The sequence below is a fragment of the Aspergillus ochraceoroseus genome (genome assembly GCF_002846915.1).
Source record: "Aspergillus ochraceoroseus IBT 24754 chromosome Unknown P175scaffold_4, whole genome shotgun sequence".
In the NCBI taxonomy this organism is placed as follows: domain Eukaryota; kingdom Fungi; phylum Ascomycota; class Eurotiomycetes; order Eurotiales; family Aspergillaceae; genus Aspergillus; species Aspergillus ochraceoroseus.
Window position 1 is genome coordinate 343,386 of NW_024468479.1, and position 24,921 is coordinate 368,306.

The 24,921-nt window shown below is 46.2% G+C and overlaps 7 protein-coding genes across 7 annotated transcripts; 4 read left to right on the forward strand and 3 right to left on the reverse strand.

Annotated features, from left to right (window-relative positions):
* Positions 1 to 226: 226 nt before the first annotated feature.
* On the reverse strand, positions 227 to 4,148 carry P175DRAFT_0222309 (uncharacterized protein). The gene is made up of 3 exons (XM_040892622.1): positions 1,017 to 4,148; positions 485 to 884; positions 227 to 319 (listed from the first exon to the last, which is right to left on the reverse strand). Exons 1-3 carry the CDS (start codon positions 3,878 to 3,880, stop codon positions 317 to 319), a joined length of 3,267 nt encoding a protein of 1,088 aa, XP_040751950.1. The 5' UTR covers positions 3,881 to 4,148; the 3' UTR covers positions 227 to 316.
* Positions 4,149 to 8,285: 4,137 nt separating this feature from the next.
* Positions 8,286 to 11,433, reverse strand: P175DRAFT_0222401 (uncharacterized protein). The gene is made up of 5 exons (XM_040892623.1): positions 11,012 to 11,433; positions 9,767 to 10,931; positions 9,602 to 9,710; positions 9,227 to 9,552; positions 8,286 to 9,169 (listed from the first exon to the last, which is right to left on the reverse strand). Exons 1-5 carry the CDS (start codon positions 11,236 to 11,238, stop codon positions 8,573 to 8,575), a joined length of 2,424 nt encoding a protein of 807 aa, XP_040751951.1. The 5' UTR covers positions 11,239 to 11,433; the 3' UTR covers positions 8,286 to 8,572.
* A 1,168-nt stretch (positions 11,434 to 12,601) lies between these two features.
* P175DRAFT_0222492 (5'/3'-nucleotidase SurE) lies at positions 12,602 to 14,483 on the forward strand. Its single transcript, XM_040892624.1, has 3 exons — positions 12,602 to 13,106; positions 13,260 to 14,170; positions 14,253 to 14,483. The coding sequence occupies exons 1-3, from the start codon at positions 13,095 to 13,097 to the stop codon at positions 14,314 to 14,316; spliced, it is 987 nt and encodes a 328-aa protein (XP_040751952.1). The 5' UTR covers positions 12,602 to 13,094; the 3' UTR covers positions 14,317 to 14,483.
* A 288-nt stretch (positions 14,484 to 14,771) lies between these two features.
* P175DRAFT_0516246 (DUF5427 domain-containing protein MTC1) lies at positions 14,772 to 16,598 on the reverse strand. The gene is made up of 2 exons (XM_040898897.1): positions 15,979 to 16,598; positions 14,772 to 15,912 (listed from the first exon to the last, which is right to left on the reverse strand). The coding sequence occupies exons 1-2, from the start codon at positions 16,493 to 16,495 to the stop codon at positions 14,918 to 14,920; spliced, it is 1,512 nt and encodes a 503-aa protein (XP_040751953.1). The 5' UTR covers positions 16,496 to 16,598; the 3' UTR covers positions 14,772 to 14,917.
* A 331-nt stretch (positions 16,599 to 16,929) lies between these two features.
* P175DRAFT_0457972 (carboxymuconolactone decarboxylase family protein) lies at positions 16,930 to 18,031 on the forward strand. The gene is made up of 2 exons (XM_040894665.1): positions 16,930 to 17,145; positions 17,203 to 18,031. Exon 2 carries the CDS (start codon positions 17,297 to 17,299, stop codon positions 17,852 to 17,854), a length of 558 nt encoding a protein of 185 aa, XP_040751954.1. The 5' UTR covers positions 16,930 to 17,145; positions 17,203 to 17,296; the 3' UTR covers positions 17,855 to 18,031.
* Positions 18,032 to 18,262: 231 nt separating this feature from the next.
* On the forward strand, positions 18,263 to 20,697 carry P175DRAFT_0492911 (M28 family metallopeptidase; the record flags this gene model as incomplete). Its single annotated transcript, XM_040895926.1, has 3 exons — positions 18,263 to 19,124; positions 19,181 to 20,553; positions 20,641 to 20,697. The coding sequence occupies 3 exons, from the start codon at positions 18,263 to 18,265 to the stop codon at positions 20,695 to 20,697; spliced, it is 2,292 nt and encodes a 763-aa protein (XP_040751955.1).
* Positions 20,698 to 22,067: 1,370 nt separating this feature from the next.
* P175DRAFT_0478513 (MFS transporter) lies at positions 22,068 to 24,250 on the forward strand. Its single transcript, XM_040895363.1, has 6 exons — positions 22,068 to 22,183; positions 22,246 to 22,269; positions 22,373 to 22,401; positions 22,454 to 22,972; positions 23,019 to 23,379; positions 23,428 to 24,250. The coding sequence occupies exons 1-6, from the start codon at positions 22,135 to 22,137 to the stop codon at positions 24,003 to 24,005; spliced, it is 1,560 nt and encodes a 519-aa protein (XP_040751956.1). The 5' UTR covers positions 22,068 to 22,134; the 3' UTR covers positions 24,006 to 24,250.
* The last annotated feature ends 671 nt before the right edge of the window (positions 24,251 to 24,921 follow it).

Consider the following 24,921-nt stretch of genomic DNA (forward strand, 5'->3'; position numbering starts at 1 on the left):
GGGGGTGTGTGTAGAGGAAGAATAGGTACAAGAAGAGGATGATGTGTAGATGGACTGATGGAGGACTTAGTAACTAGTTACTATATCGTGTACAGTCAGCAGACTTGGCTAGTTAGTTAGTTAGTTAGTTAACTAACTAACTAATTAATTATTAACCTGTTCGGGTAACTTGGAATTAGTATTCAACAATAATTCTTAGCGACTACAAACTACAAGGAAGAGAGATATAAATCCAGTAGTTTTTTTGCTAAGTTAAGTTCGGGTATAAAACTACCTCCCATCTCAACCCTAAGGATCTTTAGTACTTCAACTGATCCTACTTCTACTCCTCTGGCTCTTCTGGTAAAATCTGGACGAATTGGAGCTGCTAGAAACAGCAAAGGCACTGAGAGTGCCAGAAGAAGAGCCAGAGGAAGTAGAAGTAGGATCAGTTGAAGTACTAAAGATGCATCATTGGAAGCATCAATAGGATCAGTAGCCCCACAAGTACCAAAGTATCAAAATCATCGGCAGAAGAATCATAAGACTCAGAATCAGCAGAAGAGCCAGAAACAGTAGGAACAGCCGAAAAATCAGAATCAGAGGAATCAGAGGAATCAGAGGAATCAGGAACAGAAGAACCAGCAGAAGAACCAGCAGAAGAACCAGCAGAAGAACCAGCAGAAGAACCAGCAGAAGAACCAGCAGAAGAACCAGCAGAAGAACCAGCAGAAGAACCAGAAAAAGTAGGAACAGCCGAAGAACCAGGAGAACTAGAAGAACCAGAAGAATCAGAATCAGAAGAACCAGAAGAATCAGAAGAACCAGAAGAACCAGAAGAATCAGAAGAACCAGAAGAACCAGAAGAACCAGAATCAGAAGAACCAGAATCAGAAGAACCAGAAGAACCAGAATCAGAAGAATCAGAAGAATCAGAAGAACCAGAATCAGAAGAATCAGAAGAACCAGAAGAATCAGAAGAACCAGAAGAACCAGAAGAACCAGAAGAACTAGAAGAATCAGAAGAACCAGAAGAATCAGAAGAACCAGAAGAATCAGAAGAATCAGAAGAATCAGAAGAACTAGAAGAACCAGAAGAATCAGAAGAACTAGAAGAATCAGAAGAACCAGAATCAGAAGAACCAGAATCAGAAGAACCAGAATCAGAAGAACCAGAATCAGAAGAACCAGAATCAGAAGAACCAGAATCAGAAGAACCAGAATCAGAAGAACCAGAATCAGAAGAACCAGAAGAAACAGAAGAATCAGAAGAAACAGTATAAACATTAGAGGCATCAAAAACGGTGGAAGAATCCAAAAATTCAGAAGCAGCAGAAGAATCCGAGGATACGGAAGGTTCAGAAGAATCAAAATGAACAAAGATGCTGGAAATTCCAAAAACTCTGGACGTGGCAGAAGAACCTGGATGTTCACAAGTAGTAGAAACGCTCGGGGTATCCAAAGGTTCACAAGTAACAGAAACGCTAGGAGCATCAGACACATAAGAAGTGTCAGAAGAATCTGAAGATTCACAAGCAATAGAAACACTAGGAGCGTCACTAGGAGCATCCAAAGGTTCGCAAGTAATAGAAACGCTAGGAGCATCAGACACGTGAGAAGTGTCAGAAGAATCCAAAGATTCACAAGCAATAGAAACGCTCGGGGTATCCAAAGGTTCACAAGTAACAGAAACGCTAGGAGCATCAGACACATAAGAAGTGTCAGAAGAATCTGAAGATTCACAAGCAATAGAAACACTAGGAGCGTCACTAGGAGCATCCAAAGGTTCGCAAGTAATAGAAACGCTAGGAGCATCAGACACGTGAGATGTGTCAGAAGAATTAGAATTATCCGAAACAACACGAGAACCGATAGGACCAGATGAAGGGCTGGAAGGACTTGGAGTAGGAGTCAACAGCTTTTGACGACGGAGAGATTCAACAAATCTGACTGCACCGTACTCCGAAATGGATGCGAAGTTAGTTCCTGCCGCACGACTAAGAAGCCTTCGAGCGTACTCTGAATACTTTCTGATGTCAGGCTCGGAGCAGGCGTAGGATTTAGAGGAGAAATCTCTCCCAGAAAATTTTATTGCAGGAGTTTCGTTGAGTTGATAAACCTGCTCTGTGAGCTGGTATTCCTTGTCTGGAGTTCCATAAACGATGCTGGAGCCTTCATCACTGTGATGTTCGGGCGTGTGCTTGTCAAGCACCTTGAAGGTCCCAGTAACTGGATCAAACATGATACCATCAATAACAACCTTTTCGCTACTTGGCTGTTGTTCTTCCCACTGTGGCGTGGTGTTCGTTGAGTAATGGACAACACTGGGGCTCATATCCGAGTCGCTGTCATAAATTAAATTCTGGTGAGCGTGGGCATTGTGATCACACTCAAAGCTCTCCGAGCTGACATATCTCTGATCAACTCCGTTGATAACAACAGTTCCATCAGTGATATCTCGGGTACTGCGAGATCTCAAACCCACAGGGGTGGGAATCATCGCCACAGCAGACACATATTCAGCAGCTCCCTCGCTACTAGGGCCACGGTTCCTAAATCTACCGGGCTGGTCAAAGTAAAAAAGGCCGTAATCCGTGTCGACGCTGGACCATTCCCTTCTGGGGGCGCGAAGAGAAGGCGTACAGTCCGGAGAAGGAAGATTACAAAGAGGGTTTCGTGAGACCAGGCTCGGACGAATCATCGGAGCAGACACCGAAGGGTCTCTGAGAGGATTGCAAATACAATTTCCGTGATCGTTTCCAAAGATGAGAGAAACGTTTGCGCAGACCGTAGTATACGGGGCAAAGACGGCGTATTCGCAAATTCTTCGAAGAATCAACACATCTTGATACCTGCAAGAGGTTTTTTCGACAACAGGCGACACGGGTTGATACAATGGGCTTTGAGCGGGATGCAGTCGCTCCTGCCGTTTTCGCTGAACGATAGGCCCATCAGAAGGCGTAAAGCTATAACGGAGGGCAATAGGATATGGGTCATAGAATGAAGGGACAGATTCCACGCGCTTGGGGAATTCCCAGGTCTCAACTCGACGTTGAACTGGCGGGAAGGTCTCTTCAACAACAGGCGATATGGGTTGATACAATGGGCTTTGAGCGGGATGCAGTCGCTCCTGCCGTTTTCGCTGAACAATAGGCCCATCAGAAGGCGTAAAGCTATAACGGAGGGCAATAGGATATGGGTCGTAGAATGCAGGGACAGATTCCACGCGCTTGGGGAATTCCCAGGTCTCAACTCGACGTTCAACTGGCTGAAAGGTCTCAACTCGATGTTGAACTGGCTGAAAGGTCTCAACTCGACGGTGAACTGGCGGGAAGGTCTCAACTCGACGGTGAACTGGCGGGAAGGTCTCAACTCGACGTTCAACTGGCTGAAAGGTCTCAACTCGACGTTGAACTGGCTGAAAGGTCTCAACTCGACGGTGAACTGGCGGGAAGGTCTCAACTCGACGTTCAACTGGCTGAAAGGTCTCAACTCGACGTTGAACTGGCTGAAAGGTCTCAACTCGACGGTGAACTGGCGGGAAGGTCTCAACCCGACGGTCAACTAGCGGGAAGGTCTCAACTCGACGTTGGACTGGCGGGAAGGTCTGAACTCGACATTCCACTGGTGGGAAAGTCTCAACTCGACGTTGGACTGGCTGAAAGGTCTCAACTCGACGTTGAACTGGCGGGAAGACCTCAACTCGACATTCAACTGACTGAAAGGTCTCAACTCGACGTTGAACTGGCTGGAAGGTCTCAACTCGACATTCAAATGCCTCTAAGTCCTCATCAAAGTTCTCAAGATTCAGGTCAGGAACAATGCTCTCCAGCATCATATTGACGTGGTAAGCAGCCGTCGAGACGGAAGTCGAGACGTGGCGTAAGATGGACGAAAACATGATTGTAGTGGATAAGCTTGCTTTGGGCAAGAAAAATTGCTTTTCAGCAGGTAAGATAGCTTTTCAGCAGGTAACATTGCTTTTCAGCAGGTAAGATAGCTTTTCAGCAGGTAAAATCGATGAGAGCGTAGGGTGGAGGGTAGAAGATATGATGGTAACGGTCATGGAGAGGAGAGAGAAGAGGAGAGAGAAGAGGAGGGAAAAGAGGAGGGGAAAGAGGGAATATACGGTTTGGGATAGGTAAACAGACCGGGAGATGCTAGAACTGGAAGGAAGCCCCCTCCTAGCTAGAACTAGGAAGGTACCTCATCAGCCCCAAGCGTTGAAACTGAGAGAAGGAAGTAGACCTTCCTAATTTGGCAGTGCCAAAAGCTCCCATGACGATCTCTTTCCTTTCCTCGTACTTCGCATGCCAGCGGTACTGATATCACTTTAGGTACAAGATCTATGCTAGGAAGGAGCATAGGAAATCCCTCCTATCAACCGTAAACGGATTACGGTACCGTCAGCATGAACAGAGCTGGACAGCTGGAGGGTTAAGGGCTGAGACTGATTCGATAGCAAGGTGGTCGTGGATATTTCATTTGTAGGGCTTGAAATGAGTGCAAAAGCATGTAATTAGCAGTACGACAAACCACGCTTCGGGCGGTTATGCAGGTGACGGCGGGTATCTTATTGTCACACTCTTTTGCTCTCCTTCTAGTTCTAGACAGGATGGCTGCGTGCTTCCTTCCTCGGGCAAGTATAGGAAATGAGATACCTATGAGGGGACGGTAGGACCAGGCCTGGAAATTGGCAACAGAGTAAGTGGATGTAAGGTTGAATAAAACAACATGTTGAATTTGTATTGCTTTATATCTTTATTCATATCCTACTCACACAATTTGGGCAATTTCGCGGAATTGTTCTGGCGCTGGCTAGTATTAGATAGCAAGCCTCATATGAGTAGCACTTTCCATATCTCCCCGAAGGCCATCCATGACGGCCTTCATATGTATTCCAATCTGTCTGTCTATTGTGTTAGCGGGCCAAATTACCTTGGGAGGGAAAGATATATACTCACCATGCGTGCCCCAGACACCTTCCCCTTTTTTGCCCTTTCTCTCTTCTAGACATCATACCGGCATCTTCAACTAAATTGGCTCTCATACCAAACCAAACACCATTAGTTAGATCAACTCCCCTTAAACAAAAGAGAGAAAGAGAGAGAGAAAAACGAGTATCTAACCCATGATCCCTAGACCCAACCCAACTGATGTCGGCGGAGAGATTCATCACACGTGACCGATACAGTCGGTGATCACCTGATGCACGGCCCCACCTGATGCACGAAATCACTACCAACTATAAGAACCAACATGAAGTAATTTAACCACATATAATTAATATTATCTCTTAAATTTTTGGTGGTTGAAAGTAGTCATTAGATACAGTCTGTAGATGATTTTTAGTCACCCTGAAAGTGGTGTGGTAGTCAGATCTCGTGGCCTTGACAATTTACTATAGGAGGGGCCTTAATAATATTTATAGGGGTTATTGGCCTGGTTTCTATAGATTTTGGCTGGTATAAAGCTATAAATATCTTCTTTAGGGTCTTCTTTGCCTCCTGGAAGTTATTTTAAAGCTAATAATCTACCTTCTTTACTAGGTATGCCTCCTCCTTCTATTATTTCTTCTACTCTGCCTCTAATAACTATAATTCTTATTAAGATACTTGATTTCTCTTATACTCTTTAAGTAAGTATTATTTCTCCTCTTTAGCAAGCTACTAACAGACCTTTTCTTTCTCTTTTAAGGCCTTAGCAAGTTATATAGCCTTATCTTTCTACTTCTAAAGATTACAGGCTTGCTAGATCTTTTATAGAGAGTAAAATACTACACTACTATCCTTAGGTACTATAAGCTTAAATTTTAAAGGCTTACCATGCTAGCACTTCTTCTTCTTATTCTAAAGAGCTAATTCAAGGTCCTTATAATATAGTTTAAGGATTATATTCTTTATAGAAAGATAATATATTATAAAACTTAACTTCTTAATATTCTTATTATATATATTAATAATTATATAATTTAGAAGCCTTTTAATCTTTCTCTAGTCCTTTACTTATAGGATTAATTATAAGGAATTACTAGATAATAGCTATAAATTTATCTTTTTATTAAATTAGACTAGAATAATCTTAGGATTAAGTAGTAATATCCTAATAGTTTTCTATAAAGAAAGTATATTTTTTAATAATAAAGCCTAATTCCAGGCTAGCTAGAAGAGGTAGAAGAAATCCTACTTAATAATATAGTTAAAATCTATTAATTTATATAAGAAATCCTCTAGATTCTTATTATAAGTAATAGAAAGAGGACTGAAGATTCTAATATTAAGTGGCTGTAGTGAATAAATTAAATAAGATAGATAGGTTATTAAAAGAATCCTATTAGTATTATAGTAATTAATAAACTTTATAGTAAGATAAGATCTATAACTATTAAAGATTAGAAGTCTCTAATACCTCCATGCTTTCTTCTTTATCTCCTAGTTAAATATATTCGTTAACCAGGCATATTCTAGCTTATTATTTGTCCAACTACTTGTAGAAGAGGTAAAGAAGTAATTATAAAGCTTAAGATTAAAGTCTTGTAGCCAGGAATCCTAGATATTACTACTAGTAGCCTGGTAAATAAGATCTGGTAAGAGCAAGCTTCTATTAGCATAAATATAAGTAATTAAAGTTATCTATTCTTGATTTCTATCTTGCAGGCACTACTTAAAGGCCCTATTCTTATATTTCTGCTTAGAAAAGATCCTGAGACCTTTAATAAGTATTCTAATAAGAAATCCTTTTTTATCTATATTATAGATATCCTCTACATGTAGCTTATATTCCTTTAGTTTCTAGTATAGTAATTTAAAATATAGCATGTATTTATATATAGAATCAGCTTATTTTCATGTAATATTAATAATAGTTATATAGGTTGAAATAAGATTATCTTGGTATTACTTTAGAAAGCAGCCAGGCTAGTATTTTCTAGACTTTTATCTACTTATTTCCTTTATAAAATTACATAATATTTTATAGGATGCAAAGAGGCCTTATTTAGTAAATTTATTAATATATCTTATAAGTTCTTTTTCATGTTAGTTGCTAAGAGCTTGCTATTGCTTATATTAGTAGTCTTTTAAATGTAAAACCCTATAATAGCGCCTTGATAATATTGATTGCTTAATACTAAATTGTTTTGTAATTTTAGTATAGTTAATTGAAGTACCTGATTCTAAGGAATTGATTGCTTCTAATGCTGCTTCAATTAGAGTCATATTAAATGAGATATGTGAAGTTGAAAATTGCTATCTAGAAAGTCAGTGAGGGGCAAAATATGCATGAGATGGGGCCGTGCATCAGGTGATCACCAACTGTAAGCTCTGATAAGCAATTTTTATCCAACCTGCCTGCAGTAGTGACTTTGTACAGTTTTCCAAGTGATAACCTTACCTTCAACTTCATAGTACTCAGTGCCTGATCATTTCTCACCTGTGCTGCTGGCAGTACCTTCACACCATAGTCATTTTTCTAAAACCAAGACCGATCCGTGATAAGGATAAGTTCGCAAACCAAAAAGACAAAAATGGCTCAAGGACTCCTCAAGAAAGCCAAACCGGGCGCAAACACTTCAAAACGGTACATTTTTTTTTTTTCAATTCTCATTCCGGTGTCAGGTTTTCCCAGTGGCGCTGTCGCAAATGAATCTATGCGTGTTGCATGGATGAGATGGAATATGCTGGTTTGATTATCTTCATTGCATAGGAATCGCTAACGTCTTCATCTTTCTCGATATCAAGCCCCTCTTCACTCGGTCCCAAGAAAGGCAACCGGACGATCGCACCGAAAAAAGCCTCATTAATTAAGCAGCAGAAGATGACCAAGGCATGTATAATTCAGTCACACATACATATACATACATACATACGTACACTTCTTTCTGTCCCTCATGCCTATTTAATTATCATTATGATGTCCACAGATTTTTTGGAAGAGATATATTCAAGTACCAGACCAGGCTAACTCCAAACCCAACAGAAACTTGCCGCCGGATTAACAGCGAAAACGGAACGAAGTCTCGCCCAAAGAGCTGGACATCTTGAGATGCTAGCTGGCGGAAAGAAAGATAAGAAAGCAGAGAAGGGGAAGGAAAAGAGTGGGAAGAGAGGTTGATGGATGGATTATAAACAAAACGATTGGGGTGTTATATCGGGATACGGCTTGGTATAATTGGGTAGATAAAATGTTTGGCGCATTTGCTTGGTGTATGCAGTTAATTATTTCAAGAGCGGTGTTATACAATTAATGATGTGAAAACCACTAAACACCTGTCTACTTTATTTTTTCTTGATGGGTTGTATCATGGCAGAGAGAGGAGTAGCTAAATTAGACTCAGTAAAATTCAAGCTATATATAGTGACTGCTATCTATGCTTGAAAAATCTGCAACCAGCGCAAATTAAAGTCAAAAAATTATAACGGAATATACAATAGAAAAACGTAGTAAGTCATCACTCGTAGCCGGAGCAAAAGAGGAGTGAAACATAACAAGACGCTGCAAGGGTATCTTAAATATCAGCTATTCCACTCCGCCGCCCAGACTTTTATTTTTAACCTTAACCCCTCGTTTAGGTGTGTCATGCCAGGTGTAAGGCTTAGATTTTCGCGACTCGGATAGGGGCACCGGATTGTTCGATGAGCTCAGTTCCTCGTTCGATCCACTTCTTGAATCCTTCATCGGTTGGGTCGATCGGGAAGTCATCCCAGACAGGACTTTCGGCATCAGCGTAGGTAGACCAAACTCCCTTCGGTACCTCCGACGCACACCAAGAAGGTAACTTCGCTAGCACGCAAGTGTAGTAGACGTAGAGAATCCTGCAGAGCAGGTTCACTCTGTCGACGTAATGTTGCTTGCTTGGGTCAGGCGCTGCACCACCATCACCGAGACGATTCCACCAGGAGACTCGCCAGCGCAGAGTGAGAAGGATGTGTCCTAGCTCCTTCAGGAAGCCCATATGTGTTTCCTGAGATATTTGCTTCCACTTGATGTTGTAAAAATCCCGCTCGAGTTTCCGGAATCCCTCGACCTCGAGCATACGGCAAAAAATTCGGGACAGCTGCGCTGCCAGCAGGATCTCACGCTGATCATCCGGGTTATGGACGTCCATAGGCTTTTCCTGAGCGCCGGCATCGAGAGGCACAAAACTGTAGCTCGCGCGACTTGGCATATTATTCCACTGCGATAGTAGGGTCTATATAGAGCTTGATCGTTAGTGACATAATTCAAGCCTTTAGATAGTGACACTCACATAAATGTTTTTCATCGGATCGCAGTCCTTGACGCATGTTAACCAATTCTTTGATTTATCCTTCGATTCAATAATGCGGCGATCGATGAATTCCAAGAAATTTGACCGTGAATTGCCATTGTACTCGCTTAGGCTTCGTAGAAACTTGTAAGTTTCTCCCAAGTCAAGAATATAGAGCGAGCCCCATGATTGGCTGGCGCGGATGTTGAATTTTCCTTGCCGCTCGCTGAGGAAGGAAAGCAAGTCGTTCAAGTCAAATTCGGAAGGAATGTCCAACCGGACTCGTCCAGATCGATCCAGCGTAGGATGGTTGATGGCTCGTTGAGCTATTTGGATTAGTATATGTCCCAAAAATTGTAGACGAGGAATGCATACAGATGTAGTTGCATGTTCCATACTCAACAATGCTCGAGAAACAAGCTCGCGCACATGGCTGCTCATGAAGCGTAGGACGGCAAGCATCGCAAGGAGCGTTGCCATCACACTGGTCACGAATTAGTTTCTGTGGGTAAAAATATGCAAATTGAATGGAAAGAATACCTTTCGCTTATTCAAACGGCACTGAACACAGGTATCCTTGTTCTTCCTTCGTAGTCCAGCGTTGGCCCTTCCAGCCATCGTCAAGGGTCCCTTGCGACGAGCGCCTCGAGGGGGGGAAACAAAGTCTGCAGAGGCAATTGAGCCTCCTTGGCCGTCTTCCTGTACGATTTGCAGCGGCTTTGGGTCACTCTCTAGAGCGAAAATTGAGTTGCGCTTCTTTCGCTTCTTGATTGTCGCTGCCGATTGAACTGTGAGGCTCTGCGTTCTAGCAGCTGTTCGCTGCGGTCCGAAAGCGGACGCCTTGGGCCTAGATGGTATGGAAGGGAAAAACGACTCTGGCGCGTCTTCATTGACAATGCAACCAGCCGCAGGCTGAGATTGTTGTTGGATTTCTGAGGACGACTCATCGCTTTGCGACTCTTTCCATAGGCTCTCCTCATCTACCTCCTCCAATTGTCGCTCTGCAAAAGCTGGAACGTCCTCGCTTGTTGTGGAGTAAGGGTATTCGTAAACCCCAGATAAATCTCCGGAAGGGCTCTCGGATTTGTACTGGAACACGTTCTGGGCCTTTGGTTCGTCCTTGAAGAACACGGGGCCCCGTGGAACAGTAGATAGAGAGGAAGGCGAAGCCATATTAGAAGGAAGTTGAGATTCCAGACCGTCAAGCCAGCGGGTTTCGAGGGACTGCATAGAATTTTGGACGGCGCGTAACTGATTTGCAGCCTTGTTGACCTGTGGCGCCTCCATAGCAAGCGACGCGGGGATTTCGTTAGGGGCATTTTCGGTTGAGGTCGATATTGGCTCAGCCCAAGTTTCGGTTGTGGTAAATGGGAACACCTCTGGGATATTCTGGAAGGAGAGAAACTGCTCCGGGGTAATGTCGGTAAACGCCTGCCCCTGGGGGAGCCCACTCGGATCTTCTACGATAAACGTATTCGTAGAGTTAGGGGCCCCCTTAGCGTACGGGAAAAGAGCGGGCGCTTCCATCGAGATGCCTGCCGTCATATTGTTGAACAGTTGGAAGTGCGGCCAGGAGTCATCCAGATGGAAGTTATCATCAGCAGACGGCAGCGTCCTTGGGCTGACGGTGCTGCTGACGGTGCCTTCAGCCATGCCATCGGCTAGACCGAACTTCTCTGGCGACGTAGTCGTGGTTCCTGGTTTGCTATAGAGAGGACGGGTTAACGAAAGTGTCCGCGGGGCTGCAAGTCTCGGAGAGGCAGGGAAAGGCTTCGGAGTGCATACCTGCTATCATCGCTATGATAACCGCTAGTCTGTCCTACCAGGGAAGACTGTCTATTCAAATCCACAAAATCCGTATCACCCTCGTTCGAATCCTGACTCGTGTCCCAATCCAACGGTTGTTCGTATCCCGAATGCTCCCATGGTATCGAGAAAGCTGCGTCCGTTTGCCAGCTATCGAGAATTTTGGGGTCGATCCCCGCAGCCGTACCTGAACTCCCGCAGTCCATACAGGGGAATTCGAAGAGGGGGTGAGAGGGGGGGGAGGGGGTTGTCGTCAAGGCCCTTGTGAAACAGGCCTGGGTCCTAAGCAGCTTGGTGTGGTGTCAAGGGTGTTGAGCCGTGCAGGAACGCGACAAAGCAGTGTCCTTACACAGGCGGCAAGGTATGTTGAGCGCGAAGTTCGAGGAGGCGGAGAAAGCCTCCAAATAATAGGAATCGATGATTGCGATGAGGAAGAAAGAAGGAGGTGAGACGATAGTGAGATGGGAGTAGCAGAAATTCGTGACTGACTTCGTGGTTCCCCACCGGAGATTTCGAGGCGATCGGCCTCCGATGTGGTTGCAGCCAGTAGTGCCTGTATTTGAACGGTTGATAAAGTCCGCGCAGACCAGTGGTGACTACGTCTGGTGTTTTTGAGGGGGTTTCCAGGAGGGGAGAGAGAGAAAAATGGCGTGATTATCTATTTTTTCGATGTGGAGGGGGGAGGAGGAGAGGTCTTCTTTTGCTTGTGTCTTCCTGCAGATGTTGAATTCACCAAGACAGATGATTATTTTCATGGTACGGCAATTTTTGATGGAGATCAAGTCTGGGCGTCCATAAATTTTTTGGTTTTTTTTTTTTTCTCTGTTCGCCAACCGCGCCAGTACCAAGTCTACAGAGTATAGTATAGCACCACTATAACACTAACCCAGATGATGGGGATGGGCGTTGCAAGCGACTTCCCCCACCTACAGAGTAGGTACACTCATCCGGAGTACGAGGCTAAATCCTCACCATCAGCATCAGCATCATCGTCATCATCTTGTGATTTCCTCAATCCAATTAATAATAGCAGCCACGTGCAGAACGCCCTGGTGAGGATCATACTCCGTACATAACATGATGTGCCGCCGGCGCAAGTAATCCTAATCTGGTTCGATGGAATTTGTATAGGGGTAGAGTTTCGAGACGTCCACTGGTTTCTAAGAATTCTATTATTCTTCTTCTAGAAGCAGCGTGTCTTGTTGGGAAGACTTCTTTGGTTCGTTCCACTTGGTATATACAGAGTAGGTAATACATAAAAATTTTAGGTCTCAACCAAAGTTCATAATAATAATGAGGGTCCAGAGTTCCACTTGCAGCAGGGTTTGTAGAGAAAATATGCCTACAATACAGGCTAATGAAATTTGTACCTTTGTCCACAGAAACTCCGTGTGGTTTTATCTTGAGTACTCTGTAGTAACGATAATATAAATCTGAGAACTAACCAAACTTGCTTCACCTTGCATCTTTTCTAGCTCTTGCAGTACTTAAGTCTATTTATTATCCCTCTTCCCTTTTCAATACCTAGGTATATTATCGCTGTGGATGACGGAAATTTCCCCCACGAGAAGAATGATGCTTCACCGCAGGCTCCTTTTGGCCACTTTATGCCGGGCTCTGTTCTGTTTCAGACCATACAGTATCATGACGTCTTAAATACCGCACTTTGTATGCCTATCTTGGCCAGGATGTATTGTATAGTAATGTCATGACGCACTCCAAATACCCTCCAGCTTCCAAGAGCTTCACCGCGACCAGATTCGAGATGGAGAATGGATTCCCCCTGCTCCGGGCTCGTCTCCGGTATTTCCTTCAGGGAAACGGTGAAAAAAGGGCCTCAAGTCTTAACCACTCGTGTTGAACTATAAATACATTATTTGGGAATCCCTTCCCCAGGATTCATTATTCTCTTCTTTGCTGGGAAGGTTGCCTCTTGAGAACTAAATTTACCCCGGAGTAGGGATTTTATTCTACTAGTATTACCTAGTGTACTCTACTATAGTACCATTGATTCCGTATACTCCTCAGGTATCGAGAACCCTACTCGGCACAGGCGTCCAACATGCATATATTGGTATGTTTTCTTTTTCGTTCCTCCTCCTCTTTCTGGTCGTCAATACTTCAAGTCGATCATCCCAAGTCACCCGACCGACCACCTGGCGGAGTTAGCTAGCTCTCTCATCGGGAAAAGAAAGCTGTCAGCTTAGGATCTAATATGATATCATAGGTAGTCAACGACGACGGCCCGCCATCTCGACGCCTCTCTCCATACATTCATCCTCTGGTCAATGCTCTCCAAGACGCTGGCCACCTTGTCTCCGTAGCCATCCCAGCAGCTTCCCGATCATGGATCGGAAAAGCACACTTGATCGAAGCCTCTCTAAAGGCAACCTACGTTCCGCCCGCTGCATTCCGTAATGATGGAACCTGGGACGAGACATTCGAATCCTCCTCTACCTCCACCACACCAGATGAAGAAAGCCAGCGCAAATCCCCAGACTGGGTGGTGATAAGAAATGGCACCCCTGCAAGCTGTGTACAACTAGGGCTCTTCAATCTTTTCACAGACCGCGACCCCATTGACCTCGTAATCTCGGGCCCAAATCACGGTCGGAACGCATCGACTATCTACAACTTATCTTCCGGTACTGTGGGTGGCGCTCTGGAGGCAGCCACATGCGGGAAGCGCGGAATCGCCGTCTCCTTCGGTAGCAAGGACGAACAGCCTATGGACGTTATCTGCGCTGCGGCACGGCTTGCCGTGAGAATCGTCCACCACTTAGTGGAAAATTGGGACGAGCGAGTGGAGCTCTATAACCTGAATATCCCGATGCAGTTGGATGTCGAGACCAGGCCCGTGCTCTATACTCGTACCTTACCTTATTATTGGAACAAGGGATGCTTGTATGCTGAGGTTTCGGGGGACAAGGCTCCTCCTGTTCTGATGAATGGAGCGACAAATGGAATCGCAAACGGCGAAACTAATGGGGTGTCAAAGACAACACCAAACGGGATTAACCCTACCCATTTCCGAGAACGCGATTTCAAATGGTCTGCGGAGCTTTCCGAGATGAAGGCAGCCCTCCAAGCTAGTGAGGAAGGCACGGACGCACACACCGTTTTGAACGGAAGCACGAGGTATCTATCACCCCCTCTTTCTCCCTCTCTCCGTCCTTGTTTCCTTGCATAAATGACTAACCAAACGATCACCGGGGATTAGTGTGACACCTCTCTGCGCGAACTTCTGGTATGTCCCCGGACTCGAGGGACCACTTGTGCTTTGATTATGATGAACGTGAACGTGAACGTGAACGTGACCCTGAAATTGTGATAAATAAATATTATATCCATTAGATACATCCCTATATAGATACCCGCAACGGTTCTCGTTTTGCTTTGCTTTTGGGCTTGCATTGAAGAGGCGAATTCACTCATTGTATTTGAATTCTAAATCAAGTTACACTAAAATCCAAAACCCCCGAGTTTTCTGCTTCTTCTCCTCCGTACTAGTAGTAACTATTAACTACTCTGTACAGAGTAATAGACTCTAGAGTAGTACTACGTACTAGTAAAATATTTGTTAAAATTAGAAAGAGCTTGGTCTAGCCTAGCATAGGTTTTGGGGGGGGGGGGGAAATCAAAATCATGCCAGATTGCAGCTGGCCGACAAGTTCAAACCACATCGAGTAAAGGAAATTTCGAAACTAAACAGAGGACATAAACTACGAGTGCAGAGTACGGAATGGAGTAGTAAGGAATAGATACTAAATATTAACTATAGAAGAAGAAAGACCAAAAGAAAAGAAAAGAAAAGAAACTTAATTCATGACTCGAACTACTCCGTACTAGGTCGGAGTACATAGGTAGGTACGGAGTACGTTGAAATTAAAGCGCCCGCGCAGCTTCCCCAGCTCCACTCTCTACAACTGATACCTGCTCAGCACGCATCTTCCCCTTCGTTGCTCCGATCTCGCCAACGCCCATCCTGCGAGCCACATAGCGCTGCGCAACCACTCCAATCGCAAGTAAAAGCGTTTCCTCCATCCATTCTGCAGCCCACTCACGCGGATCCACGCCACCGTTCTCGACGATTTCGGCAATCTCTTCCGGGATGATCGCGTGCGGGTAGTGATCCTCGGAGGAGGCGTCAGTTCCGTCTTCTTCTGTAGCTGTAGCAGCAGCGGGCGCTGAGGCGTCTAGCCACTCGATCCATTTCTGGGGGATAGCTTGGGAGACTGTGTGGAAGGCGATGCCGTGGATCGGGTCGTGTAGGTAGAGAGCGAAGGTGATTTCGTCGTTGGCTGGGTTGGGACCGTCGACGATGCCTGTCGCGGTGGCTTTCTCCGAGGTAGGGCCGGCCTGGAATAGCTCTGTGGGGGAGTTTTGGGTGATGGCTTGGATGGCGAGGAAGATGTCGCTGCTGCGAACGGGGTTGGACTCGCTCAGAATCTGGGTGGCTTGTTTGGCTGCTTCTTCCACCCCACCTTTCGAGGCGAAGTACTCGGCGGCGTAGGCCTCCGCGCTGGCACGACAAAGCTTAGTTGCCTCCACGAGGCCGGGCACGGCTGAAACACAGCGCGGGTTACCAGGGGTGACTGTGCGCCACCAGGGTCCGTCGTGCCAGCCGGCAGTTGAGGCGCTGTTGTCGTGCCCACGTTTGGGCGCGGATTCCTGGCCGCGCTGGATGACGAGGAGATCGCCGCCTTCGACTTGGGACATAACGCGCGAGAAGACGGCGTAGACGAGAGGATCCACGCTCGGGTAGCCAGATAGGTCGTGTGTAACGTGGATTTGGAGTCGTTCGTGAGATGAAATTGGGGGTGCGATGGTGTGAATAAGAGACGTAAATGTAGGGATGGCCATCTTTTGAAGCTCGCCACCTAAAAAGCCGTAGTTAGTATATACTAAGAGATTTGCTTTACTTCTAAAGAGGACAGGGAATGTACCTAGTTCCCTCAGAGCCCCAACATTCCCTTTCATTTGCTGGGCCCACTTCTGAGCTTCTTCGTTATGCTGGATTTCTTTCACTGCGGCTTCGGCCTGCTTTATTGCTGCACTAGCAGTCGCACTGGCAGTTGCAAAGATACCTCCCCACCATCCACCGCTACTGGCAGTGGGCTTCTCCTCCTCAGCAGTCTGCACCTCCGCCGCTTTATTCCCTGCACGAGCCGACCGAACACTTTCTCCCGACTTCCGCGGTGCGGGCTTCTCCTCACTAGACCGACCTGGCTTAGGCGACTTCGTCGGCGACCTAGTCTCTGTAATCGACACACGAGGAGTTCCAGGCCCACTGCTTGGGCGCTGGGAGGCGAGATTTCCCAGCTCAGCTAGGATATCCTCATCTGTCTGGGAAGTGGCTGCGGCTGCCGGCTTGGTAGGCTGGTCTGCGGGTGACTCGACGCCGAGGTTGTCAAATTGAGCGAGAAGCTCATCGCTAGTGGGTTTCGAGGTCTTGGGACGCATTGTGACACCTCTTGAGTATGTAGAGGGGGAGGGAATAGAGGATGGAACTGGAAGGAGTGGAGGAGAGTCGTCGTTGTTTAGGTACTTCTTGGAGCTTCTGGTGTTTCGGCGGTGGGGACAGTACCTATGACCTGCGCCAAGAAGCTTTAGCGCACAATTATATATAAGTATGAAGGTGTACGGAGGATGTACAAAAGTATAGATCTTTTACCGGATAGGTACCATTAATGGAATAAATAGTACTTGTTAATTGTAGACATTGGTTTACCAGATTAACTTGCGATTTTTGCTAAGTATGAGCCAAATCCTCCGGAACAGCGGAACTCCAAAATTAGCTTTATGACGACTAACTCCAGATTATATTACTACTCATGTGTTAAGTAAATAAAGAGATAGACCTAATAAAAGTTTTCCGTGCTAAATTGAGCCTCGTTGTTATCCTTCGAAGTAGAGGAAAGTACTCGACTGCGGGAGTGTTTGCGGACCACATTCCGCCACCGTGGGGTTGTTGGTGTTGGTAGAATATGTAAATAATATATCTTCCCCACACTGATCTCGAACTGTCTTCAACTCCAGCACTCCACGACAATCATCAAGATATACTACTAGTAGCATTGTCATAGCTATCGAAATCTGTGACTGCTATTGAAGTAAGCCCCAAACCTCACAGAGCTCTACAGACCCATGGCTTATGTTTACTCAATTAGATTCTCTCGGGAGGGTCAGTTCTGCTTTACAATACCGAATATAACCAGCAAGTTCATCACATACATTCACCCAAAGTCAATATCAACATTAAAAATGCGTCTCCCATACACCGCCGACCCGCCTCCCACCGGTACACCCGAGGAGGCTGAAATCCTAGCTCGAGTACAAGCACGACGCGCCCCCCATGGACTTCTCCCACTGGATCGAGCCCTTATGCACTCTTTCCCCGTTACAGATGGCTGGAATTCATTTATTGGTGCAATACGCACTAAAACCAGTCTCACCACTGTAATTCGAGAACTGATCATTTGTCGTGTAGCGGTGCTTAACGGCGCCCTTTTCGAATGGGAGCAACACGCACCTTTGCTGGTTGAGGGTGGATTCAGTGATACAGCATTGCAGGTAGTCCGCAACGCTGAAGCAGATATTAGTGAGAAAGTGAAGGAGGGAGTACTAAGTCCTACCGAAGGGGCGGTTTTGAGGTATACGGATGCTATTACGAAGACTGTGACTGTGCCAGATGAGGTATTTCAAGCGGTCAAGGATCAGTTTAAGGATCGAGAGGTTGTTGAGATTACGACGACTGCAGCAGCTTATAATTGTGTGAGTCGGTTTTTGGTTGCGTTGGATGTTGGGGAGAAGAATCATTGATTTGGATATCAATATCAGATCTCGCAAGGAAGATGCGAATATTACACCTTAAAAAGGCAGCCAATTGTAACCATATACGGAGTACTCCGTACTCTGTAGACTCACAGCCGGAGCATTAACTGTTGTCGGTCAAGTTACTTCTGTATACAGGTAGGTAGTTGGTCTATGTATAATAGTTCCGTGGTGCTGATAAGATAGGCCGCCATTTACTCCCGTACCCGAAGCCTTAACATGCCTTAACATTAGTTAGCAGTAGCTCCCGCCACATTATTAATAGGCATTTGCTTGTTTCTCTCACAACCCTCCTCTTCTCTTGGACTTATCCTACCCTAATGATCTGACGCTGTGCAGGAACACAGCTGGCTTATTTCTGGTATTATGTACCCTGAAATGAGGGAGAAGTCCACCATGCCTCCCTCCGAGACAACCCCACTTCTCGTCGTGCCGGTAGCTCCCCAGCGGTATAGGTACCCGCATCACAAGTTACGCCGATTTTGTAGCTCCTCACTTGCCCTGCTCCTCATAATCGTCCTCGTTCTCTTCCTTATACCATCCACTATTCTTCCACGCGAGGGTGGATCGATCTGGTCGTACCTCCCTGGAGCTCACCCCTTCCCTAAATCCTGGCCAAGCGGCAACGGCCTCGATTATGACGAACTACAAACCCTCCTCCTAGGAACCCCATCCGCAGCCCGCGCACGTGAATGGAGCAAGTACTACACTTCTGGGCCTCACCTTGCGGGCAAGAATCTAAGCCAGGCACTGTGGACGAAGGAGCGCTGGGAGGAATTCGGTGTCGCTGACACTAGTATTGTTGCCTACGACATTTACCTCAATTACCCCCTCGATCATCGGTTGGCCTTGCTGAAGGGAAGTGAGGTTGCCTATGAAGCATCACTCGAAGAAGACGTTCTGGAGGAGGATAGAACAAGTGGTCTGGCCGATCGCGTGCCTACGTTCCACGGCTACTCTGCTAATGGGAACGTCACGGCTCCATTTGTCTTTGCTAACTTCGGCACCTACGCCGATTTCGAGGACCTGGTTAATGCTAATGTCAGTCTTGCGGGTAAAATCGCCATCTGTAAGTATGGTCGTATCTTCCGTGGCTTGAAGGTAAAACGGGCGCAGGAGCTTGGAATGGTCGGGGTCATCCTGTATGATGATCCGCAGATGGATGGAGAGTTCACAGAAGAGAATGGTTACAAGCCATATCCAGACGGTCCTGCAAGGAACCCTAGTGCAGTTCAGCGTGGCAGTGCCCAATTTCTGAGTAAGCTCCCCTGAAGCCTCCTCTTTAATGTGGTTGTTAACTTTGTGTGATCGTAGGCATTGCTCCTGGTGATCCTACCACTCCCGGATACCCATCCAAACCGGGTTGCGAACGACAAGACCCTCATAACTCTATTCCATCGATCCCGTCTATTCCCGTTTCGTACAAGGATGTGCTGCCGTTCCTCAAAGCTCTGAACGGTCATGGCCCAAAGGCGTCCGACTTCAATGAATGGTGGCAAGGCGGTGGCCTTGCCTACAAAGGAGTTGAATATAACATCGGACCGACCCCAGATGACGTTGTGATCAACCTCTTTAACGAACAAGAATATGTTACAACACCGCTCTGGAATGTTATCGGAGTCATCCCTGGCTCACTCCCAGACGTGATCATCTTGGGCAATCATCGGGACGCCTGGGTTGCTGGCGGTGCTGCTGATCCCAATAGTGGCTCCGCTGTTCTCAATGAGGTTGTTCGCAGCTTTGGCGAGGCACTTAAATCTGGCTGGAAACCGCTCCGCACCATTGTGTTTGCAAGCTGGGATGGAGAGGAGTATGGGTTACTAGGCTCTACTGAATGGGTAGAAGACAACCTTCCCTGGCTTTCGAAGTCAAACGTTGCCTACTTGAACGTCGACGTTGCCGCTGCGGGAACATGGCTTGGTCCCACTGCTAGTCCACTCCTCAATAAGCTTATCTATGAGGTGACTAGTCTCGTTCAGTCGCCAAACCAGACCATCAAAGGGCAGACAGTCCGCGATGTCTGGGATGGCCAAATTGGAACAATGGGGAGCGGCAGCGATTTTACTGCGTTCCAGGACTTTGCCGGGATTCCTAGTTACGATCTTGGCTTTAGCCGTGGCCGTGAAGACCCAGTGTATCAGTACCACTCTAACTACGATAGCTTTGACTGGATGGAGAAGTTTGGTGATCCGGGATGGCTGTATCACGAAGCTTGCACCAAGATTTGGGCTCTGGCTGCGGCCAAGCTGGTGGAAACCCCAGTTCTATTTTTCAACGCTACCGACTACGGCTTTGGACTGGAAGCTTATGTGGACCGGATTAAGCCTTCTGGGGATAACTTGCCGGGGGGCGAGTCTTTTGACTTTGGGCCTCTGTACGAAACAATCAAAGAGTTCCAGAAAACTGCAGTCGAGTTCGACGCTTACGCGGCGGACCTCACATCTCAATTGGAGGAAGATGTTCCTTGGTATCTATGGTGGAAGAAAGTGAGGCTGTATTTTTTGATCCACGCCGTCAATATCAAGTATAAGAATATTGAACGCCAGTTCCTGTATGCACCGGGCTTGGACGGACGCAACTGGTACAAACATGTGGTCTTTGCGCCCGGTATTTGGACTGGCTATTCGGGGGCAACTTACCCGGGACTCGTGGAGAGTCTGGACGCTGGAAATCTGAGCAGTGCTGAGGTGAGTCGCTTTCTTCATTCTCACAAATCTTTCCCGCAGGTTTAAGTCGTTTGTTTTTAGCATACTTATATTAACCTACTGTCTTAGAAATGGCTCTCTATCATTGTTGAGCGTGTTGAAGCAGCGACCAAATTACTCCAGTAATTATTGTCAAAGCTCAGACCCTCGGGATTGGCACTGGCTGTAGGCAAGCGGAAATACACAATGTAGCAAGGATGGATGCACAAGGTATATACGGAGAATCTCATGATCGATGTGATGGACTATACCCCGTAATTATTAGTGCAAGCAATCCCATCTCCAGAGCCTCTGGTTAATTGCATATATACCACTATTATAATGGATATCTCTCCTTTTATTTGCCTGTTTCCTTCTTTGTATCTTCGTGGTTGCCTACCTCCATCGGGAAACCTGACTCCATTGGCGGACGCCGCAGACGGACCGGAGTCTCAGGTACTACCTGGGATAGATTGCTAGGGCCAGCCACTCATAATTAAGATCTCGTTTAAAATTAGGAATGAAGATTTTTTTCGAGCCAACTACTCCGTACGTGATCGGCTAGAAATTGCCGCAAAAAACTCAGTAGCTATCGACGTCGTCATCTCTTCAGGTCCCAGGGTAGCACGTCTTGTCCCGTGCATATACACCTCGTAGGCTCGTATCTACTAGTTGTCAAAGCACCCTGCATGTATCTTAGACACAGCCTGGCCGACTCGAACATGATTCGTTAATATCATGCCTCTTCCTCCCTTACAGACTAAAATTACTTACATACTTTCCCCGCCACATCCGACTGGGCCCCAGCCATGGTAGAGACCCAGGCAAGGTTTCACGCACGCGGAACTATAGACTTATTTTCAGTGGTGGACTTTTTGTTATTTCCCCTTCGAGCATCTCCAGCTTCATCTAGAAGCGACATCTGGGTTGTCCAAGATGTTGTGTATCCGACTTGGCTATTAAGCGCGGGGGAACCCGGAGTGTAGATTGTCGCAGCACATGTTATTGGCTGGTTGCAAGTCTCGCGTCTAGCTTAACAAATGATAAAGAAACCCTCTAGAAACAGAAGTTAGTTAATTCTACTCCAAAAGAACCTGGAGACCAGATGTGGTTGCTGGGGCATTGCTTATCACTCATAGGTCGCGACTCCACTTGGAGACTTCCGCGGCTGAAAGCCGTGGGTTGTGAAGAACGCAGAAAACAGCGGTGTTAATATAAAAGGATGGCCCTAGTCAAATAAAACAATATTGCTCTGTGGGATTTCCGAGAGAGGTAAAGGACCGAGGACAGAAGGGAAAAAGAAAAAAAAAAAAAAGAGTCATCCATAGGAAAGAGAAGGAGGGGAAGATCACTTGACTGCACGGCGAAAGCGACGATGAGCGTGATTTAGGCCTGCGCTTCGACCTGCTTTGAATTTTCATTTTCCTCCTTCATTTGACGCTGGGGGTTTTCTCTTTCCCTTCAACTTTCCCAACACCCCCTCCTTTCTTTCCTCGGGTTTCCCGTTCTCGCGTCTCGTCTGCTTCGACCAGCGCGACTGCCAGACCGTTTGGCACTCAGAAATCCCTTGAGTCCGTGTTTGCCATGCATACGCAAAAACCAAGGCTGCCAGTCCGGCAGCTGCTTATCCTTTGTAAGTGGACGTATCTGTTTTCGCACGGAATCAGACTTGCAGCTAACTTTGCATGTACGCAGCAATATGTCGTTTTGCAGAACCTGGTATGTGAGTCGGGGAATTTCCTCGCTTCATCATGTAGTATATACCCTTCCGGGTGTTCTTCTGCTGCCAGGATATACCAATACTGATATCTGGATCTAACAGTCGCCTTGACGTCTTTTTTGCCGTATCTTGTATGTCCTACCAAGCCTTTTTTTACATTTAAATTCCTGCTAACAAGCGCAGCCTGAAATGATGGAAAGTTTGGGTGTGCATAAATCCGATGTCCCGAAATGGGTTGGAATCACGACGGCTGTCTCCTCCTTTTCCCAGGCTACAATGGCCGTTTCGTGGGGTACAGCATCGGATACCTATGGTCGAAAGCCCATTATCCTGATGGGGTTGACTTTTACTATGATCTTCTCGCTGGTGTTTGGCATGGCAAAATCGTTACCGATGCTGGTGGTCTCGCGCGGCATGATAGGTCTTATGAACGGAAACGTCGGCATCATCCGGACCATGGTAGCTGAAATGGTCCAGGATAGGGACCTACAGCCTCGAGCGTTTAGTATCATGCCGCTAGTCTGGACTATTGGTAGTATTTTTGGGCCTGCGTTTGGAGGAGCACTGGCGCGTCCGGCGGACAAGCATCCGGAGTTTTTTGGGCACTCGAGTTTCTTCAAGAATAATCCCTTTATCTTGCCGAATATGGTGGCTGCGTGTTTCTTCATCGTCGGTATTACCACGGGATTCTTGTTCCTTCATGTGAGTGTGTTTCTGTGAGAAGAGGAAGTGTTATTAACAAATTTAGGAAACCCTCGCTGCGAAAAAAGGTCACCGTGATCCTGGTTTGGTGCTAGGAAAGATCTTGGCCCGTCCTTGCAGTGGACGCCGGTCGAAAGTGTGCCATGATGACGAGAACACACCTTTACTCGGTGAGCAGAGGCAGTCCGTCAAATCATCAACGGTTCAAGTAAAAGCGAGAAAACATAGTTGGGGAGAGGTCCTCTCGCCACAATCTGTCTTGATTCTGACCGTTTATACCTTGATGTCTCTTCACACCATGGCCTTTGACTCTCTCTTGCCTGTGTTTCTTCATACGCCGCCTCAACGCTTGGAGGACAACCCGGATGTGCGTCTGCCCTTCAAATTCGCGGGCGGGTTTGGGATCGGTAAGAACCCCCTATTCTTCTTTCTGTTCTACTCCTCACCTTTTATAGATTCACAGGAAATCGGCGTCTTCTACACACTAACCGGGATTATCGGCATGGTCGTCCAATTCCTTGTCTTCCCTGCCGCAGTCAAACGCTTCGGCGTACTTACCTGCCTGAAAGTCGTGTTCTCCATCTCCCCAATTATATACCTGCTCACCCCATATATCGCGCTTGTGCCAGAATCGATGCGCGAAGTCGCGATCTTCTGTCTGATACTCTCCAAACTCACAGCCAATATCTTCGGATTCCCCTGCACCACTATTCTCCTCACCAACTCCGCCCGTAGCATGAGCATTCTTGGTACTTTGAACGGCATCGGCACTAGCGTGAGCGCAATCGGCCGTGCCTCCGGACCCGCCATGATGGGACAGGTGTTCTCGATTGGGGTGCGAATGGGATATATGATCATCCCGTGGTGGTTTCTCGCTGTTATCAGTGCACTCAGTGCTATTCCTGTCATGTGGATCGAGGAAACGGACGGATTTCAAGGCAATGAGCCGGAGCCTGAAACTGAGACTGAACCAGAGGCGATTTTAGGAGCAGAATCCCAACCTCAACCTGTTGACGCCCGCGCGACGAACTAGTTGATCCTCGCGAAGCAACAATCAATGATTTGGGACCAAAACTTACAAACTCACAAAATTCAAAACTCAACAACACTATAAAACTTGATGAACGAAACAAAATACAACAGAATGAATATCCGAATCAAGATACGTTGATGATATCTGCATGGACGGTACTATAATGAATTGCATCAAAATAGATTGTTTACAGAAGATCTGCTTTATATCACAGGAATGGAAAAAATCAAGCATATTACTTTATTAACTTTGAACCACCCATTTCCAAGTATTTGAGAATGTACAGAGTAGTAGTTAGTCTAAACCTCCAAGGATTAGTCTAAGGATTAATCTCCGGATTGCATGCTTCGGTCTCCGACACAAACGAGATGCCAACTCTGTATATTATTATATAGCTTATCACCGCATAAAACTCATCGCATTGGATTTTCCTAACTAGCTCAATAAATAGCTCCAAGCATACGTACTCTAGGCTCTCTCTCATCTTACTAACTTCGCTGGGATTGACAATGCTACGTAGGTAACTCCAGGAGGCTTCCACGGTATGTAAGCAATCCTAACATGTATTCCATCTATTATACGGTTGTTCTTCCTTTGATTTTCCTCCTCCTTACGGTGGTTGGTTGTCTCACGGACCTCAGGGCCAAATAATGGTTTCATCTAGTATTATATTCTTTAGAGTAGCTTGGGAGTTGGGGGTAATCATTGTCAGCACTGAAACTGGGATAACATGCAGAGCCTGTTTTATATCTTACTATACACTATATATATTCTTATATAGAAGGCTACAGGCCGCAGCGCAGGCTGCTCTATATTCCTTTTGTAGATGTTAAAACTCCGAAGACTGACTTTTAAATGAAGAAATGGGCATTATTTTAATGATTTTCAGGCATGTCCTTTATTAGTATATATGTTT

Coding starts and splice junctions, on each gene's coding strand:
- P175DRAFT_0222492 (XM_040892624.1), top strand. Junction 14,171..14,252: donor GTTTTGAACGGAAGCACGAG/GTATCTATCACC, acceptor ACCGGGGATTAG/TGTGACACCTCTCTGCGCGA.
- P175DRAFT_0222309 (XM_040892622.1), bottom strand. CDS start 3,880: ATGTTTTCGTCCATCTTACGCCACGTCTCGACTTCCGTCTCGACGGCT. Junction 885..1,016: donor GATTCTTCTGGTTCTTCTGA/TTCTTCTGGTTC, acceptor TGATTCTGGTTC/TTCTGGTTCTTCTGATTCTG.
- P175DRAFT_0516246 (XM_040898897.1), bottom strand. CDS start 16,495: ATGCGTCCCAAGACCTCGAAACCCACTAGCGATGAGCTTCTCGCTCAA. Junction 15,913..15,978: donor TGGGGCTCTGAGGGAACTAG/GTACATTCCCTG, acceptor ACGGCTTTTTAG/GTGGCGAGCTTCAAAAGATG.
- P175DRAFT_0478513 (XM_040895363.1), top strand. CDS start 22,135: ATGCATACGCAAAAACCAAGGCTGCCAGTCCGGCAGCTGCTTATCCTT. Junction 22,184..22,245: donor CCGGCAGCTGCTTATCCTTT/GTAAGTGGACGT, acceptor GCATGTACGCAG/CAATATGTCGTTTTGCAGAA. Junction 22,973..23,018: donor CGGGATTCTTGTTCCTTCAT/GTGAGTGTGTTT, acceptor TAACAAATTTAG/GAAACCCTCGCTGCGAAAAA.
- P175DRAFT_0457972 (XM_040894665.1), top strand. CDS start 17,297: ATGCGTCTCCCATACACCGCCGACCCGCCTCCCACCGGTACACCCGAG.
- P175DRAFT_0222401 (XM_040892623.1), bottom strand. CDS start 11,238: ATGGACTGCGGGAGTTCAGGTACGGCTGCGGGGATCGACCCCAAAATT. Junction 9,553..9,601: donor TGGAACATGCAACTACATCT/GTATGCATTCCT, acceptor TAATCCAAATAG/CTCAACGAGCCATCAACCAT. Junction 9,170..9,226: donor ATCCGATGAAAAACATTTAT/GTGAGTGTCACT, acceptor AGCTCTATATAG/ACCCTACTATCGCAGTGGAA.